This window comes from Phoxinus phoxinus (genome assembly GCF_949152265.1).
Source record: "Phoxinus phoxinus genome assembly, chromosome: 8".
Taxonomy (NCBI): domain Eukaryota; kingdom Metazoa; phylum Chordata; class Actinopteri; order Cypriniformes; family Leuciscidae; genus Phoxinus; species Phoxinus phoxinus.
In genome coordinates, this window is record NC_136883.1 from 2,403,377 (window position 1) to 2,423,022 (window position 19,646).

Sequence of the window (19,646 nt, forward strand, 5' to 3'; positions counted from 1 at the left end):
TAGGTGACTGTGAATGTTGGAATTGTCTGTATAACTGGGATGGATTTTTTTTTTTTTACAATTTAAGATTTGGCTTAATGAAAATCACGATAGCTTGAATTAAACTGGACACTTCCCATGGGATGTTAAAATGTAAATTGGATTGAAGCGACAGGAAGAGGAATAAACTGAAGCGCAGATCAACACACACAACAGAGGCATTTATGTAGACAAACTGGGTCTGTTTGTTCTCTGATGGGTAGATTTGTTTTCATAAATGATTAGACATATTTTGTTGAACTCATTTAAAAAATAAATAAATAACAGAACCATCCAAACAGATTTTAATTTTGTCATACAGAACCATAAAATGTCCAACATATTATTTCAGATATATTCTAATTTATTTATTTATTTGAGCATTAATCATTCTGCTCAAAAAGGAGAGGGCTGAAGCTATAGCTTATAAGCGCCCACCCCCAGAATTAATACATTAAAAGAAAAAAATGTTCCTTCCACAATAGTACATAGTGCAAAAGCAACAAGACTACCACAAGGACAACATCAATAAACTATACAACAATAGTACAAGGGAACTTAGAGCAAAACAAACAAACAAACACAAAGACATCAATAAACAGTACCACAATAGTACAAGGGAACATAGAGCAAAAGCACAAAAACACACAGACAACAACAATAAATAGTACTACCATAACTTATGCAAAAGTAACAAAACATCACTAGGACAATATCAAAAAATAGTGCTACAATAGTACCATCAATAATTAGTACAACAATAGAACCATGGAACATAGTGCTAAAGCAACAAAACAATCACAAGTACAACATCAATAAATAATGTTGTATTTATCTTAAAAGCTCTTTGTAACAGTAGTACCAGGAACATAATGCAAAGCAACTAAACATCCACAATGTCATCATCAATAAGAAAACAAAACAACCAAAGATAATTATGTACACTAGCAATAATGATTGCACCTAATGCTAATTCATTTCTTCTTCTCTATATTTTTCAAATATCTTTATTTTGTATTTATATTTGAAATGATTGATGTTTGAAATCGTTTTATCTCTATCTCTAAATTATTCCACAATTGAACCCCCTTAACTGTAGGACTAAAACTTTTCAAAGTTGTACTGTGTTTCTGCGTCCTAAAGTTTAATTCATCACGTAACTCATAACCACCAGTACGGTCTTGGAACCTTTTTTGTATTTTACTTGGTAACAATTTGTGCCTAGCTTTGCATAGCATTTGTAATAATTGGTACTCGACAATGTCCTGAAACTTCATAATTTTAGATCTTAAAAATAATGAGTTTGTGTGTTCCGAAAACCCAACTTTATGGATCAAACGAATAACTCTTTTTTGTAACATAACAATTGGTTTTAATGTAGTTTTATACGTACTACCCCATACCACAGAACAATAATGTAAGTGAGGCAAGATCAAGATAATTAAATAGTGACATCAAAAATGTAATTTATTGATTTTATTTATTTGCTTTATATATATATATATATATATATATAAATATATATTAGGGATTCACTGGTGTATTGGCCAATAATCGGTATCAGCCAATAAAAGCAATTATTTTCACGATTTGTTCAAAACATCTGATGATCAGGGCCGATTATATCCTGTCAATCAAAAGGTGGTGTAAAACATGTCGGTCTGCAACTCATACTGTGTGAAGAACAAGTCTCTTGTTGTTGGAGTTGTTGGAGTTAAACGCATTAGCTGATGTTAAAGCCGGATCTATTTGAATCTCCCGTAATGTAAATCCAGCCATTTGCAGGTCCGCAGTTTCCCTACATCAAACATTAGCGCACATCCCATCCAATAATCACAAAGAGCTCTGTTACTTCTGATAAAAAAAACAATGTCTCAGATTTAAACTCTGTCCATTTTATCACGAAATTCGAAACAATAAATGGCATTTTGAAGCTCTTAAATGTGACATGACATCTCTAGCAGCAGTGCAAGTCTTTTCTCACACTTTAATAACTTTGTTCAAGCAGGTATATGACTTTCCGCTGCTAATGATTGGAATACACTTCAAAAATCTTTGAAGCTTGAATCCATTGTCCCGCTAACCACCTTCAATTACTATTAGCGAATCTATTGTCTGACCATTGCACATGCTAACCCGACTCACTCTTTTGCCATTAATACATTTATTAGTACACTCTAATTTACCATGGCCGTCTCTGTTTTTCTCTTTTTGTTTTTGCATACTCCCCATCCAGCCATGGTCATTTGCCATCTTTTGCCATTTGCCACCTTTCATATTGTTCTAAGCATAGCCATTTTGTACCTGACTACAGTATCTCTCTACCTTAGACCTCTACACTTATTTTCTCCATTGACTGTACGGCACAGAGCAACGTCACTTATCTACCAATTATTTACCTCCATATATTGACACCTTTTAGCACTATTTGTACAACATTTTAAATGTTTGATCTGCTGACCTACATACTGCATTACTGTGTTTACTGTGTATTTTTTTCTTGTAAGTCGCCTTTGGCTAAGCCACACCCTGTATGTAGATTGACCAATCACAGCCCAGCAAGAACGAGCTCCACAGCGGTCCGACACTTGTTCACAGCGCTCCATTGACTTTAACACCGGCGTCTCATATTTTTGGTCTCGGCAGGCTACCGTCGTAGTTTTATCAAAAATATAGTTAAGCGTTGTGTCTGGGGAATTTGTAACACAGATACGCGTTTTCCAGAGAGGTTGGAGGGGGGTCCGTTTTTCCCTTCCCAAAACCGTCAAATCCTGACAAGTGTCGTCTTTGGATTAAACTGTGTGGACGTCCTCAGTCAGCGAAACCCCTCAAGATCAACAACACACTTTTGTGTCTAAGATACATTTAGCTTTTAACCTTACTGTGAGTTATACTAGTTACACAGTTTTATGCTGGTTTAGGTCATGATTTCGGTTCTCCACCCTAATTGTTGATACGCTAGCACACGCTGCTAATAAACACAACTTTATACTCGCGTAGTCCGTTTGCTTTGTAATAATGATTATAGAAGTGAATAGAGACCCAGCTCTGCATGAACAGTGTTGCTCCTGATATTGTGAGTCCCAGTCTCCGTCTCCATTAGGATATTCGGTGGGTCATGTTTTGACTGTGACCGTTATGCTTTTGCCTCTATATGGATCTTGTTGTTGCTTGCGTTTCTCCGGTATGTCTTGAATATAGCCTTCGAACGCACACTGAGCCCCTTTTGCCTACTTCTATCTGACACTTTATTTGCTGCTTTATAAAAGTTTGATAAAATTTCAGCAGGAAGAGCGTCACAGCATAAGCCATGTTGATACCAAACCAGAGCCCAGATTAAGTTGACGGACGTAGCAACAGTAACTAAGGGGGGCGGGGCTTAGCCAAAGGTGAATTACATGTGTAACTTTATGTTTTTTTTGTACCTCGATGCTTTTATCTTGGCCAGGTCGCCATTGTAAATGAGAAAGTGTTCTCAATGTGCTCACCTGGTTAAATTAAGGTTAAATGAAAAAAAAAAAAAAAAGAATAATAATTACATAAAAAAACATAAATGAACATCAGAAGCAATGTTGAAAGATACAGTACAACTTACAGAAATGTATAATGTCTATCAGTGTTTTAACCTCAGAAAGACATCAATAAAACAGCTTGTGAACAATATGTCAACCAATGTTGCATGTTATAAACAAAATAAATAGAAGTTAAATATAAAAGTTTATATATATATAAGGTGTGAATGTATAAAACCATGCATTTACAGCAGTTGTAGGAATTTCTACTTCTATAAAATCCATTTAGATTTTTTCAGCACACGCTGTTTTCTTCCATAATGAAGCGTTGACGACTGGAAGACGTTCTCAGTTCAGTTCTGAGACACAGATTGAGTTACGGATGTTTCTGAGGTGTGATGGTGTGTGTCTTTTTGCAGAGAGAGGGTGACTTTATAGACTATTAAATATCTCATAAACATTATGGACCTCCATTGCAAGAGAATATTCAGCAAAGGCATAAACACGCTGTGAAATGTGTCGTGTAAACTCAACCACAGGAGGAATAAATCACTGTGGACTTCATAGCTTTAATTCATGTCCCCACAAAACCCCACCGTACTATTAACGAGGCTCACTATTTAAATGATAACGGTTATAGTACAGTATATACTGTACTATTATATATTAAATTGTTATATTTCATTATGATATACTAATATATACAGACAGTATATTCGGATAACTCAGACTACATATTCAGTCAGGTCATAAAACATGTTTCAAATCAACAAACAAGGACACTAAAGTTTATGGATGTTTGCTAACGGTAGGAGGCGTTTATCGATTAGCAATTCGTTTCAGTGAAAGCTCAGGCCAGAAACACCTGCGCTGTGAAAGCCTCACGCTGTAGTGTTCATGTGTGTGTTGATGCCCTGTGTTTAATGCACTGCGAAGGCTAATTGCCTGGCCAGCGTTTACTCGTTTCGTTCTCTTTTAAAACCCCAATTATTCAACACTCAACTGGTCAAAGTACAGCAGCCTCGACCGTATCCAAACCCCCACCTGTGTACATTAAACTCACGGATGGCTGGCCGTCACAGGGAACAGAGAGAAAGTCCATCAGAAGCTGGAGGGAACAGTGTGTCGCGGGTTTGGTTGGGTAACAAGCATGCTAGTACAGTGAAGTCCCACTATCATCCTTTGATAGCCCAGTGAAGAGAAGTGTTCCTCTGCGGGACGCGGGGTCATCAGGGTGGAGAAGTGAAGAGGTCTGTCTTTGTTTAAATATCACCGCCTGATTCTGCTGTTGACTCGGCTGTAAATGAGCAAAGAAAGACGGAGAGATTGCGGCAGGGACTGAGGGAGTAACAGCGGGACACGGACACAATCAGCATGCATCTTTTCCGGGCAGGTTAGAGACCTCTGTGTAATCTGCATAACATTAGAGGACTCTGTCTGTACACACACACACACACACACACACACACACACACACACACACTGAACAACACACGCTCTCAGACGAAAATGTTATTGCTGTTGTGTTGAACTGTATCCTCTGGAGAAATAAGATAGACATGAAGTTATGTTGATGTGGAGTGTGTGTGTGTGTGTGTGTGTGTGTGTGTGTGTGTGTGTGTGTGTGTGTGTGTGTGTGTGTGTGTGTGTGTGTGTGTGTGTGTGTGTGTGTGTGTGTGTGTGTGTGTGTGTGTGTGTGTGTGTGTGTGGTCCTGGTAAACCTGAGGTTTTGGGAACCCCACAAGAACAGTCCTAGTCACTTTTGATCTTTTGTAAAAATATAACAGAAGTAAAAAATGCAGAATAATATATGTGAGAGTTGTGTTTAGGGGTTAGTGTTAGGATCTACAGTAGAATAGAAATACAGATACATCATATACAATACTTAGAATATACAATATACAGTTTTTACATTTTAAAGGTCACCTTAAAACATGGAAACCCAATGTGTGTGTAGATATATATATGGATGGATGGATGGATGGATGGATGGATGGATAGTTGGATAGATAGATAGATAGATAGATAGATAGATAGATGGATGGATGGATGGATGGATGGATGGATGGATGGATGGATGGATGGATGGATGGATAGTTGGATAGATAGATAGATAGATAGATGGATGGATGGATGGATGGATGGATGGATGGATGGATGGATGGATGGATAGTTGGATAGATAGATAGATAGATAGATAGATAGATAGATAGATAGATAGATAGATGGATGGATGGATGGATGGATGGATGGATGGATGGATGGATGGATGGATGGATGGATAGTTGGATAGATAGATAGATAGATGGATGGATGGATGGATGGATGGATGGATGGATGGATGGATGGATGGATGGATGGATGGATGGATGGATGGATGGATGGATGGATGGATGGATGGATGGATGGATAGATAGATAGATAGATAGATAGATAGATAGATAGATAGATAGATAGATAGATAGATAGATAGATAGATAGATAGATAGATAGATGAATGGATGGATGGATGGATAGTTGGATAGATAGATAGATAGATAGATAGATAGATAGATAGATAGATAGATAGATAGATAGATAGATAGATAGAGAGATAGATAGATAGATAGATAGATAGATAGATAGATAGATAGATAGATAGATAGAGAGAGAGAGAGAGAGAGAGAGAGAGAGAGAGATAAATAGATAGATAGATAGATAGATAGATAGATAGATAGATAGATAGATAGATAGATAGATAGATAGATAGATAGATAGATAGATAGATGAGAAAAAGAAGAAGTATTTTAATCCCTCGGTGGATTTGTCCTGAATTCTTTAAATAAGGACACAGCGAGACTGAAACTGTTCTTGCTGCTATTTCTCAATGATAATAAATCCCTGATGGAAGGAACAAAAGCTGAAATATGCTGAACCACTGTCATGGGAAACCAAAGCAGGACACATTTAGAGATGTCTTGCACCGCCACAAACGAATGGCCTGATGATTGCAATGGCATTTTACAGTAAATCTAACTTTAAACCGTAATAGACGATGTTTGAAAATCTTTCTAAGTCACCACAGGTTAAAAGGGTGACAATTTTAACTAACAGATATCATCATACTTCCACAGTTAATTAATCACAGTACATGAACACATCTAAATTGTGCATACAAGTTTTGTGAAATTGTATGTTTAAATATGCAAATGAGGCATCCTGTAATTAAAAAAAATTAAAATTGTAATTAAATTTGCATACATTTCCAGAACAGAAATCTGAACATTGGATAAAGCCAGATTCAAAATTTTTGCTTCACTCTGTTGACATATTCGAGTTATATATGATATTTAAACCAGGCGAATGATATATGAACAAACGCCTCTGTAAAAGCCTTCAGAATAAAGAATAAAACTGTAAAGTTTGGTGTGGCCTATGTTATCTACACAAATATAAAGTGTAATAAAACAAACACTTGCATATGTATTTTGGATGTTTTTTATACTATATAATCTTTTGAATAAAGGGATAATCTTTATAGGAAATTGATCAATGACCATTTGATGACCGAAATAAATATTGAATAATAGGCCTATCGTGCATATTTTTTAATGCATAAACAAATTTGTTGGTTAAAAAATGTGATATGTCAGTATAAACCATCTTGACTTGAATAGTAATTTGGCCAAAAATATGTAATGATTAATATGACTTCTCATTGCATAAGCTTTCGTACTCGTCACGTCTCATTACCTGGATGTGCACTTTTTCTGCCTTCAGGTTATTTTTATGTATTTATGTACACCAAAACAAATTCCTTGTATACTTAAACCCTAAAGTCTTTATAAAGTATGAAGTATTCATACGGATGATAATGCATTATGTGTGTTTGCCCTTCATTTGTTGAAGAAAGGCACCAGTGCAGTACGGTTTAATTTTTACACACTGTGTCAAATACCCACAGCAGCCTGTGTCCTCTCTGAAATATTAATGAATCCTGTCGATATGGAGAGAGAGAGAGAGAGAGAGAGAGAGAGAGAGAGAGAGAGAGAGAGAGAGAGAGAGAGAGAGAGAGATGGATGGATGCATGCCAGTGTAAAATGTTGACCATGTTGACATTTCATCTTCTCTAATTAGAGCCGCTTTGAGGTGTTTTTTAACCGCATTTTTATCCACTTGCACTGACATTCATTCATGCTTTGCAACGAATTCAATTGATATCTATTTATCCCGAGCAGAATAAATCCATGTATTCTCGCATTGTCATAATGACACAGCCCAGCACAGTCTCACGTTGTCAGCGTGTTTCTGGAATTAAACACGAGGGGCGTCTGCGTGTAGATCATCCTCCGCTTTCCCGGTAATCCTTCCCGTGTTGTGTTCGACTCACTGGCGGAGACTGGGAGGAGGAGGAGGACAACTATCACTGGTCTGAGCCACGGTGCAAGATTTGGAAATCTGTCGTGCCTTTCCATGTGTGTGTGAGATGCATGTCTATATCGGAGCGGGCAAATGCACACGCCTCTAAAAAGCCGATGCAAAGTAAAGTGAGAGACTGCTTTAGTGTGTAGTTAGCTGTGTGGATAATGGCTCTCTCTTGAGGGTTTCCGTGACTCTGTTTTCTGTGTGTAATGGAGAGAGGGAGCTTAAGCTCGCCTGAATGCATCACACAACATCTCGCACTTCGTTCCCCGGACTGAAGCTCAACGGTCCCTCCTACTGGTTGCGAGAGGTAAAGTCCTGCTGGTGATGTGTGTGTGTGTGTGTGTGTGTGTGTGTGTGTAGTCGGAGATCCCTTCGATGATAAAGCTCAGGCCTGGACCTCTTGATATTCACGACGGCTTCGCGAGCGGTGGAAAATAATTGCATTTATGTGCTTTTACATAAAAGTTATTAAAATGGAATGGTATGCACAAGCAATAAACAAAGAGCCACAAATCAGATATTAGCATTTGTGTGAAAGCAATGGCATAGAAAAATGATTCATATTCACACAGCCTTTTTTTATCACCTCGCTGTAACCACATATGAATTTCAGGGGTGTCAAATATCCTGACTTTAGCACAGCGAAGGCTATTAAAACCAGCCAGTGTCCTCTCTCTCTCTCTCTCTCTCTCTCTCTCTCTCTCTCTCTCTCTCTCTCTCTCTCTCTCTCTCTCTCTCTCTCTCTCTCTGCAGATCCTGCATATGTTATTGAAGGCAGAGACAGCAGTTTTATATAACACGGGAATAGATGCCTGCATTAACACATCCAGACTGAACGATAATATCTAGTAATCTTGTGTTCAACATCAGCTTTGGTGAAATTAAATAAGCAGTTTCTCAGTCTCGCAGCGACTGAGATGAACAAACCCTGCATGTTTTAAGATAGAGCTCATCATTTTTACCATCATTTACTTACTCTCATGATATTTCAATACTATGACTTTATCACTAAAGGTGTTGAGCTATTTTCCCCACTATGCAATGCGAGTGGATGAAGCTTAATAATGGAGAAAATAGTGTGACAGGATTTGTGTATATTCCAAGTCTGTATGTGAGGAATTTAAATTAGCTTGACAGCCATTCACTTCTACTGTATATATATGTCATACAGGTTTCCAAAAGACATGGAAGCCTGTTGTTCCTCTTCAGAATAAAAAATCAAACGGGTAAATGTGAGATCAAGTTTAAAATATAAAATTGTCACATTAAGTGGTCAGGTTTAGGGTAAACTTAAGGTTAATATATATATATATATATATGTATGTATATATGATAGGCTATATATTAAGTGTTTTGTTATCCTACTTTTCCAGATACCAGAAATATCAATACTGAATTCTTATTTTAGGCATACAATATTATCACGACAATGATCTGCTTATTCTATTAATCCGTGTTAGAACCATTGAAGAAGAAACCATATTTTCCAAATTTAATTTAAAAAGGGGCAAGGAATGGATGCTCAGATTTTTTTTTTTTCTGTTTCTTTTATTTTTACATCTCAATACATATAAACATGCATTCAGCCGAAGACAGAAATGTATTTTTTGGTGTTCTGTCCCTTTAAACAATACAGCACGGTTTCATGCATATTAGTCCAGTTTGCAACTGCAGATGTGGAAAATGCATACATCATGTTGTTATTAAAATGTTAATGTGCTAATGTAATTAGGCGAATGTGCATAAGGAGTGAATACAAGTCCCGTTGGGCATTAGCAATTTTTTATAGATGCAAGAACTGTAGGTATCACGACGTCTGCTCAGTTTTACCTTCTCACTGTCTTACAGTTTTTTCCAACTGCTTTCACACAAAATCTTTTCATGTCACACGATTTTTGAAACCTCTCACTCAAAGTGCAAAACTACACACCAAATCTCCAAAACCATGAGCTATTTCTCAGCCTTTGACTCAGTTTTGAAATTGCATAAAACACTTTGTTCAAAACACTACACACAATTCTCGACCTAAAGCACAAAAATATTATGGGAAGTGACTTGCTTTCCTTTTCCAAACACAACCAATAAAAATGCTACACTTATTCACCAGGCCACACACACACTCCTCACATGTGCATACACTACAGTAATTGCTGATCACACAATCACTGCTTTACTGTAGTATACATTACAGTAGGTCACAGGTCAGATTACCTGTTTTGAACAATGGATTCCTGGGACCCCCCAGGACCACACACACACAACAATTGTGTTCTTTACTGTATTCTAGAATATTTTTTTGGTTTACATATGTTTATGGTGTTGTTGTATGCTACTGTAAACAACAGTAATGTTAAATATTTTCTGTTTCTACATTGCATTGGTGTTTCCAGTGTAAATAATTCATAAGGTTTACAGTGTACTTGTCTCAGCAGATTACTGTCACTGTAGAACGTTACATTGAAATGTAGATATACGCCTATGAAAGACCAAAGAGCTTTAGATTTAGAACAACAGTGTTTGCATGATATATCCAAAAATGTACTATTATGAAAGAAGTGTTTGCCATTTGATGCAAATGCTTCATTCTGACGTGTGTTTATGGCATTTTGAATGCAGTGTTTCATTTTGAAGGAGATGTGAGGCAATTTGCATTTTGTGTGTGCAGTTTTGGGGAATTGTGTGTAGAGTTTTGAAAAAAGGAGACATAGTTTTGAAAACGTGTGTAAGCAGTTGGAAAAAACTGTAATGTGTGTGTGTGTGTGTGTGTGTGTGTGTGTGTACATGTTTTACAATCAGAGACTTAAACCTGAATGCACACAGACTCATGTGGACTTGTGTCACAGTGGGACCTAAATTGAGGTCCCCATGGGTACAATACCTCATAAATCATACAGAATTATTATTTTTTTGTAAATATGCAGAGTGGTTCCTGTGATGGGGAGGTTTAGGGGTCGGGTTAGTGTAAGGGGACAGAATATACAGTTTGGACAGTATAAAAACCACTACGTCTATGGAGAGTCCCCACAAAGATAGAGAACCAGACTGTGTGTGTGTGTGTCTGTGCCTGTGTGTGCATGTGTATGTGTGTGTGTGTGTGTGTGCGTGCTTGTGTGTGTATGTGTGTATGTGTGTGTGTGCGTGCTTGTGTGTGTGTGAGTGCATGTGTGTTTGGGAAGGTCATAGTGTGTGGAGAGAGATTCCCAGACAGAGGGAAGTGTCTCAGCACGAGAGCTAAAGCGTTTGTCCCTGTGTTCTGGTTCCTGCAGGATTGCACCCATGGAGCGGCTGCTGCTGGTCCTGGCTCTGTTCTCCATGCCGTCCCACGCCATGCTGTGTCCCAAACGCTGCACCTGCCAGAACCTGCTGCCCTCCTACACCGTCCTGTGTGCCAAAACCGGCCTGCTCTTCGTCCCACCCAACATCGACCGGCAGACCGCCGAGCTGCGGCTGATGGACAACTTCATCACCACCCTGCGCCACCGAGACTTCGCTAACATGAGCAGTCTCATACACCTCACGCTCTCCCGAAACACCATCAGCCAGATCCAACCGTACGCCTTCGCCGACCTGCAGGATCTGCACGCGCTACACCTCGACGCAAACCGGCTCACGGCGCTGGACGACACGCATTTACAGGGCTTGGTGAATCTACGACACCTCATCCTCGCGAACAACCAGCTTCACAGCATCTCGGATGGAGCCTTTCAAGACTTCCTAGAAACTCTCGAGGATCTTGATCTTTCTTATAACAATCTGGTGGATTTGCCGTGGGACACTGTATCTATGCTATCCAGCGTTAACACTCTTAGTTTGGATCACAATCTCATCGACTTTGTGCCTGAAGGGATATTTTCAAATCTTCACAAATTGGCTAGACTGGATATGACGTCCAACAAGCTGAAGAAGATCCCGCCGGATCCTCTGTTCCTACGCATCCCGGTCTACGCGAAAACAAAAGGCTCGCCGCTAACCGCGCTAGTGCTCAGTTTCGGCGGGAACCCGTTGCATTGTAATTGCGAGCTGGTTTGGCTTCGACGGCTCACGCGGGAGGACGATCTGGAGACGTGCGCGTCCCCGCGAGAGCTAGCGGGAAAGTACTTCTGGACGATTCGCGAGGAGGAGTTCGTGTGCGAGCCGCCCATGATCACTCGGCACACGTCTAAGATGTTCGTGATGGAAGGTCAAGAGGTTAGTTTGAGATGCCGCTCCGTCGGAGACCCCGAGCCGACCGTCCACTGGGTCAGTCCGGACGGGAAGCTAATCGGGAACACCACGCGCACCGTATGCTACGAGAACGGCTCTCTGGATATCTTGACGGCTACGGTGAAAGACTCCGGCGTGTTCACATGCATCGCGTCCAACGCTGCCGGAGAGGCCACGGCTCCGGTGGAGTTGGTCGTGAACCCTTCGCCGCATTACGACCCCAAACTGGAGCCTGAACCGGGACCCTCGGACATGCCGACATCCATAAAGTCCAACAGTAGTGGAAGTGGAGGCCAGTCTCGAGCTGATCAGCGGGTCAGTGTCTCGGAAATAACCTCAAGCTCAGTGATGATCCGCTGGCCTCCTCAGAGCCACATCCCTGGAGTCCGCATGTACCAGATCCAGTACAACAGCTCCACCGATGACATCCTCATATACCGGTGAGCCTCCTCTCAGAATCTATGATTTGCACTAGTGTTAACACTTTACAATAAGGTTCATTAGTTAAGATTAGTTAACTAAATTAGTTAGCATGAACTAATAATGAACTGCACTGATTCAGCATTTATTAATGTTAATTTTAACATTTACTAACATTTACTTATTCTCATAATCTAGAGATTATCACAGAGCTTTCTGTCATCTATGATTTGCACTAGTTATATTTTGGTAACACTTTACAATAAGGTTCATTAGTTAAGATTAGTTAACTACATTAGTTAGCATGAACTAATAATGAACTGCACTTATTCAGCATTTATTAATCTTTGTTAATGCTAATTTCAAATTATTAAAATCTTGTTAACATTAGTTAATGCACTGTGAACTAAATGAACAAACAATGAACAGCTGTATTTGTATCAACGAACATTAACAAAGATTAACAAATACAGTTACAAATGTATTGCTCATGGTTAGTTCATGTTAGTTAATACATTAACTAATGTTAAATATTGAACCTTATTGTAAAGTGTTACCGTTATTTTAGTCACTGTTATTATAGTTAACTAAATCTGAAACTTTTAGACTGCACAATATTTTTTTGTCTGTTACAATACTCACTGTGTCAGATTATGTGCTTTTGACTCCTAAAGTCTTGTTGTGTAGTGGACAAGAAACATGTCAGACTACACGACCAATCATCACTTGCCGTCTTTAACAACATGTGTGATGAAGGCGGAACTAGCGTCTAAGGCCCTGTTTGCACGAGAATGCTCGCGGGTGATAACGTAAAAATATTTTATCAGATGTGCCTTTCGTTTAGATGGCCGTCACCAGTTTTGGGGCTTAAAAATGCAAAAAAGTGAAATCACCCTCCAGAGTGGAAATCTTTAAAACGCTCCACCGTCGCGTTCCCGTCTAAAGGGTAAAAACACAAAAGTCTGCTAGACAGTGAAGGCGTCGCGTACGTGTTTACGTCACAGGCATGCGCCAGTACAGGAAAATAACAGAACATTATCAAACTAAAATATGGTATAAATTTCATTGACAAAAAAAATGGGCACCGAGGGTTAAAGCAGCAGCTTTACCGTATTAAACATAAAAAACAGTGTCAGCGTCTCTTTCACTTTCAGTGCTCCACATTGCCACCTAGACGCCAGGAGTGCACACTACATCCAATTTTACACACTTTTGCGTCACCATATGCACGCAGATTTCCCCCCCATAACGCTCGTCTAAACGCAGAACAAAGAGTGATAACACAACGCCACTTTTGCGTATTCTCTTCAAATCGTTTCCGTGTAAACATAGCCTGATTTATGGAAACAAAAAACGTAAATAGCTTTCTGTCCTCTATGATTTGCACCAGTGTTATTTCAGAGTGTGATTACACGACAACAATATGCTTAAAACGGAGACGTTTTTCTTTTGAGTTTTCCGCGTACAGACAAAACCATAATCAAAACAATACCCAGTCACACGGATCCGCAAAAACGCTGTATTCTGCTACCAGGCCATTAGATGGCGATGAAACACTATAGACTGAACACGTACTACGCATGGCGTCATCGTCTTCAGAGTTTAGCGTTTTTGTTGTTTACACTGACAGAAACTTGCACTTTGAACCCTGTTTTCAAAAGTTTGCGCTTTCAGTCACCCAAAATGCTGTTGTGTAAACGTACGGCCAAAACGCAAGTTTTACGTTTTTAGTTGAAAACGGTGTCGTGTAAACATGAAATAAATATTTCCTTGGCAACTAGCTGGAATAAAATGTGATTTTATGTCGATTAACGTTAATTTTATGTCTAGCAGCAGCATTTTTTTATGCTTTTAGTTTTAATTAGGTATAATAAGTTTGCAGTGATTGTGTTGGTGATTAGACTGCCGACAGCGCTCATGTTAGTGTACCTGAAGTGTCTGAACGCATCAATGCTAAAATGCTTTTATTTTAATCGATGCGTCTACACTGGAGGCCGACAGACGCCCTATTGATATTTTTGCTGCACTTCTCCAGACACTTTATCATCCCCTTCCACGAGAAATAAAAGCATTTTTACCAACATTAATTAAATGATTCACAGATATATGTGATATATTTTTTTTATTCAAAGCCAGCTCATGGTTTCTCTTCTCTCTGATCTACTCATTTAAATCCACTTTTGCTCTCTAATGTATTCCCAGTTGCAGGAATATCAACATTATAATAATTATTATCATATAATTAAGTTAAAAATAAAGTTGTGTACATAGTTATTCACCCGAGTCAAACATCGAGCTCAAAGCTGATTCCTCCTGTAATCTCTCTGGTTGGCGTACATGTAATTCATAAAAAGATTTATGAAAACATTGCAATGTGACATGAGGATTACAGCAGTTTAAGATTCAACTAATTCTCTTAAATCAATGTCAAGCAAAATACATGCAGCTTGAAAGTCCACATTTACAATGAAATGTGTTGATATGAAACTCATATAAATGCAAGGCTTGCCGACGGACGGACGGTAGTAAGAAATCTCTCGTTTTGAAACGCAATGTTTGAGAGAGCACTGTGGATGGACTATCTCCCCAAATGGGTTTTGAATCTGGGTAATTCTGCATTAGATAAACAAATTGATTCTGTCTTTGTTCAAAGGGAAAGGCTGGCATCTGAGACTGGGGGTGTTAATGGCTTATGGCGCAATCCTATTCAGATAGGGGATGAAACATTGCAACTCCTCTGATGAATACAAATGGACCTCGATGATTGCCAGCCAACAAAGACACAACAATATCATGAATGCAATATATGAAATACATCCACACTTTTGTTGTGTGCTAATCAAAGGATCCTTCCCGACGGGAACAGCTGTTTTAGTGTATCTGCTCCACACGTCAGAGAAGCTCTTGAAGGATTTTCATTAGTGCGCTGACAGATTGGCTTCCACGGTAATACTTTCAGCCTGATGCAATTCAAACCGAATTTTGCAAGCGGACGCATTGACACCCTTCAATAAATCACAGCGCTTGAGGTGCATGAGGAAGACAATAATAACAGAATAACAATAGAAGCTGCGCTCGCCCTCGTTTCTGATGCTCCGGAAAGATTACAATGAAGGCGTATTTGCATTGATGTTGAAATATGTCTCAGATTCAAAACCCAATCTTTTGCTTTGTGCTATATTAAGAGGAGATGTTTTGGGTTGCATGTCGACAATGACGGCCTTTATGCGGAAACGACTGCATTAACGCTTCTCTTTAGCATTCAGCCGCGGCCACACTGCCGGCGACGGCCACGATTCCTCACTGAAGGCTTCTGTAAGGATGTAATTAACTCCTGCAATAATCCCTGTGGATAGATTAAGAGAGAAGAAAAGATACATACAGAAAGCAATTTGCTATTAATTATGGAAAAGGCAAGGGGAGTTCTTTGGTTTATAGAGCTGCAGAGTAATCTAAAAGTCTTTCAGAATCAATTAAGAATGCATGCGGCGGACTCCCCGTCGACAGCGAGCCGGGTTAGATGCAGATGCCTCCGAGACGGTGGCTGAGGTGAGGATATCGAGTGTAAACTTTGAGCTGAGAAGACAGGTTTGATTTGAAGTGATGTGTGGGTGAAAGAGCGCTGGAGGCTCGGTGTGCATGATGCCAAACGCAGACCTGAATATGGTGTCAGATGGAGTGCATTTACATCAACATGCATTCTCTTCCCAGACGCCCTCTTCAAGCCAGTGACAGGAAAGTGCAGCTCGTCTTGGACATGTTGCTCCACAATGCAAATTTCATACATCCATATTGAAATCCTGAATTTTGAAGGCGTTATGTTAAAAAAAAAAAATTAAGTAACCAGATGAGACCGTTTGGGGAGATCATAAATTGAAGAAGAAAAAAAAAAGTAGGAATACCAGTGTCCTCATTTTGCCCTCATCCCTGCATCATCTATTCTATTACATTAACATTTAGTGATTTAGCAGACGCTTTTATCCAAAGCGACTTACAAATGAGGACTACAGCAAGCGAGTCATCATGAAGAGGCAAAAACAACGCAAGAAGTGCTCAAAATACACAGTTCAGGCATTGCTCAGAGTAAAGCCAGACAAGGGAGGATTAAAGGAAAAGGAAATATTATATTTGTATATTAAGTGCTCATGGAAGAGATCAGTTTTCAGTTGTCACATGATGTTGCAATTTTAGTACATTTCAAATATATTCACTTTAACTGTAATAACACTAAGGTTAAAATTATAATCAAGTGCTTTACATGTGCTTTAGTATGTTAGTTAACACATGAAAATATGTGTACTTCTAAAGCATGACAGAAAATTATTAAAACATATTTAAAATGTATTTTAAAGTACAACTGTTTGTTTTAAAGTATTGACATTATTACAAAGTGCACTTTTTTAAATGTGTACTCGTGTCTCAAGAGACATATTCACTTAAGTGGCCTTTTATTTCATTAATGTTATATTATCTGCAAATGCACATTCAATATATTCGGGCTGTCAAGAGCAATGAAAGAAATATGGCTCTTTTTAATGATGAACGAGTCATTGAATCATTGGCTCACCCGATTGATTCGCTCAAAACTATTAACTGTTGTATAAAATCAATGTCACATTTGCACACGTGCTATTTGGGACAAAACAGGACTTGTGGGATATTGCTTAACTATGTCATCATATGATATAAATATGAGATAAAAAACTCATTCAGGCTTTTGCCCTGATATCTTACATTTCAGGGCCAGTATAACTGTAGTCCATAGACTCAGATCCCATGCCACTGTTGCCTTTGGCTTGCTCAGTTGGGGATATTCAATTTAATTAATCAATGAATAATACTATTGATTAGCATTACCAAACATGGACATTTTATTATTATTTTAATTTAATACTGTGAAGCTGCTTTGATACAATCTGTATTGTGAAAAGCGCTATACAAATATTCTTGACTTGACTTGACTCAGTGAGTTGTTGAATGTAAGATGAACTACACTGAATAAAACTATTAACGCAACTGTCACGGTGTGGTTGTGGAAAGGAGAGCGAGGACTCAAACGCAGAGAATAAGTATTTAATAATGGTAGAAAATAAATCCACGTAACAAGAAGAAGGCAGGCATGGAACAGAACACAACTCAGAACACGGGTGAACATTAATAACGAACAAGCACAGAACTACAAACACAGGGGCTGCGTTTACACTTGGCATTAACATGCGATCACCGTGATCCGATCAAGCAGATCGGATCATTAGGCAATCAGGACACCGTGCGTTTACATTTGTTCATATTAAGTAGCCTCTGTATCTGGATAACCGATCGGATTTCTGTTTCCTGCTTAATATTTAAATTAGGTCACGACACCAATAGGAGTAAAGATTATAAAAATGAAGCAATGTCCCAATTGCTTTCACTCACTCACTTTAGTTTCCTGTGCAATCTCGATACTTAAATCAAAATACGTTTTTTGAATGAAGGAATATTTCCAGAGTTGATCATACAAAAATAACCATGGTTAAGTCACATCATCGATCATCGGGGTTTAAGGTTATAGCATGCAATGACTATATTAACAGAAATGGGAGATTAATAAACATGCTGAAACAATAAAAACATTCAACATTTAAAACATTTTTATTTTTTTTTAAAGTTTATTCCCATTATTCCTTTGGCAAATCAGCGCACACTCTTCATTAAGATCTCATGCCTCACAGATGTGATTGTACAGGCGATCGCCTCTTCAGATAATGTTGCACAATTAAAATGAAAAATGACACACACAGTGTCATGTAAGTCTAAATAAACTGTTTTAAATATTGACGTTTATTGTAAAGTTCAAATAAATTTTATTTATTGTCTAAACTGCGTCTGGCCATTATTTTCTGACAGCACGTGGGGAGACTGGGCGGGGATTTAAATGACGTCCACCTGTGAATGCAGACACGACGGCTGGATTGCGTTTACATTACACTGAGATCCGATCACAATGCGTCCTCGACTACCTCCGAAACTGGACACGCTGATCGGATAACATTCCGATCAGAAGCGCGTTTCTCGTCTTTTCAATGTGTATGTGGACAACATCCAGATACAGGTCGCATGTTAATGCCAAGTGTAAACGCAGCCAGGGAGACTAAATGGGGAGGCAAACAAGGAAGGTAACGAGGGAGGACAGGTGGGACAAATAAACCAATAATCAGATAACAAGATGGGAGGGGCTAGACAATAGACAGGAGAGCACATGGCACAAAGGAAACACATGACAAGCCATGTGCTCACAATAAACAGAACTAGAACACAAGAACATGACAAACCGGGAATGTCAGAGCTCTGTCACTAAACTAAGAATAAACCAGACTGAAGTGACAGAATCCGTGACAGCAACACTTTTGTTTTTGCCCACATTTTTCATGAGCTGAACTCGAAAATCGAACACTTTTTCTATGTACACAAAAGGCCTATATCTCTAATATTCTCTCAAATATTGTTCACAAATCTGTCTAAATCTGTGTTAGTGAGCACTTCTCCTTTGCCGAGATAATCCATCCACCTCACATATAGAGATGATTATTGCACAGGTGTGCCTTAGGCTGGCCACAATAATAGGCCACACATTTTTTTTTTCCATGTTTTCGTGTTATTTTTCCATGACTGATTCATTAAATTAACGTGTTAAATCGACAGCCCATATATATATATACATATTGTTTGCATTCATTATATAAAATGGATAAATATACCTGCACAGTCTTCAGAATTTCTCCCTTTGTGTTTTACAGACTAAAGAAACTCAAACCGGTTTGAATTGTCTGTATTTATTTAAATAGAAAAACTGTTCCTTTAAAAAAAAAGCTGTAGGTGACGAGGGTCTCTGCTTGAGAATGTCACTGTTAGCTCTCATTATCTTACCTCATCTTTTTCACATTCACATTGTATCTTTCTCTCTCTCTCTCGCTCCCTTTATTATGTCCCTCTTTATTTGCATGTTTTCATCTTCATTTAAGCCTCTTTTAAGTGGGTAATTAAGCAGTGCGAGCTCCTTCAGAAGACAGTGAGATGACAGGGTCTCTGTGCCAAGTGCCACATCAG

General features: G+C 38.8%; 1 protein-coding gene across 3 annotated transcripts in view; it reads left to right on the plus strand.

Annotated features, from left to right (window-relative positions):
* Window positions 1–19,646, plus strand: part of LOC307002460 (leucine-rich repeat and fibronectin type III domain-containing protein 1-like protein) — a 174,254-nt gene that overhangs the window by 142,475 nt on the left and 12,133 nt on the right. For 2 of the 3 annotated variants that reach the window (XM_079620083.1, XM_079620084.1), the window contains exon 3: window positions 11,201–12,577. In XM_079620083.1, the coding sequence (XP_079476209.1) occupies window positions 11,201–12,577 (1,377 nt within the window). Of the gene's footprint in view, window positions 1–8,126; window positions 8,242–11,200; window positions 12,578–19,646 lie in introns of those variants that run through there. The other variant, XM_079620085.1, reaches the window with a different exon arrangement.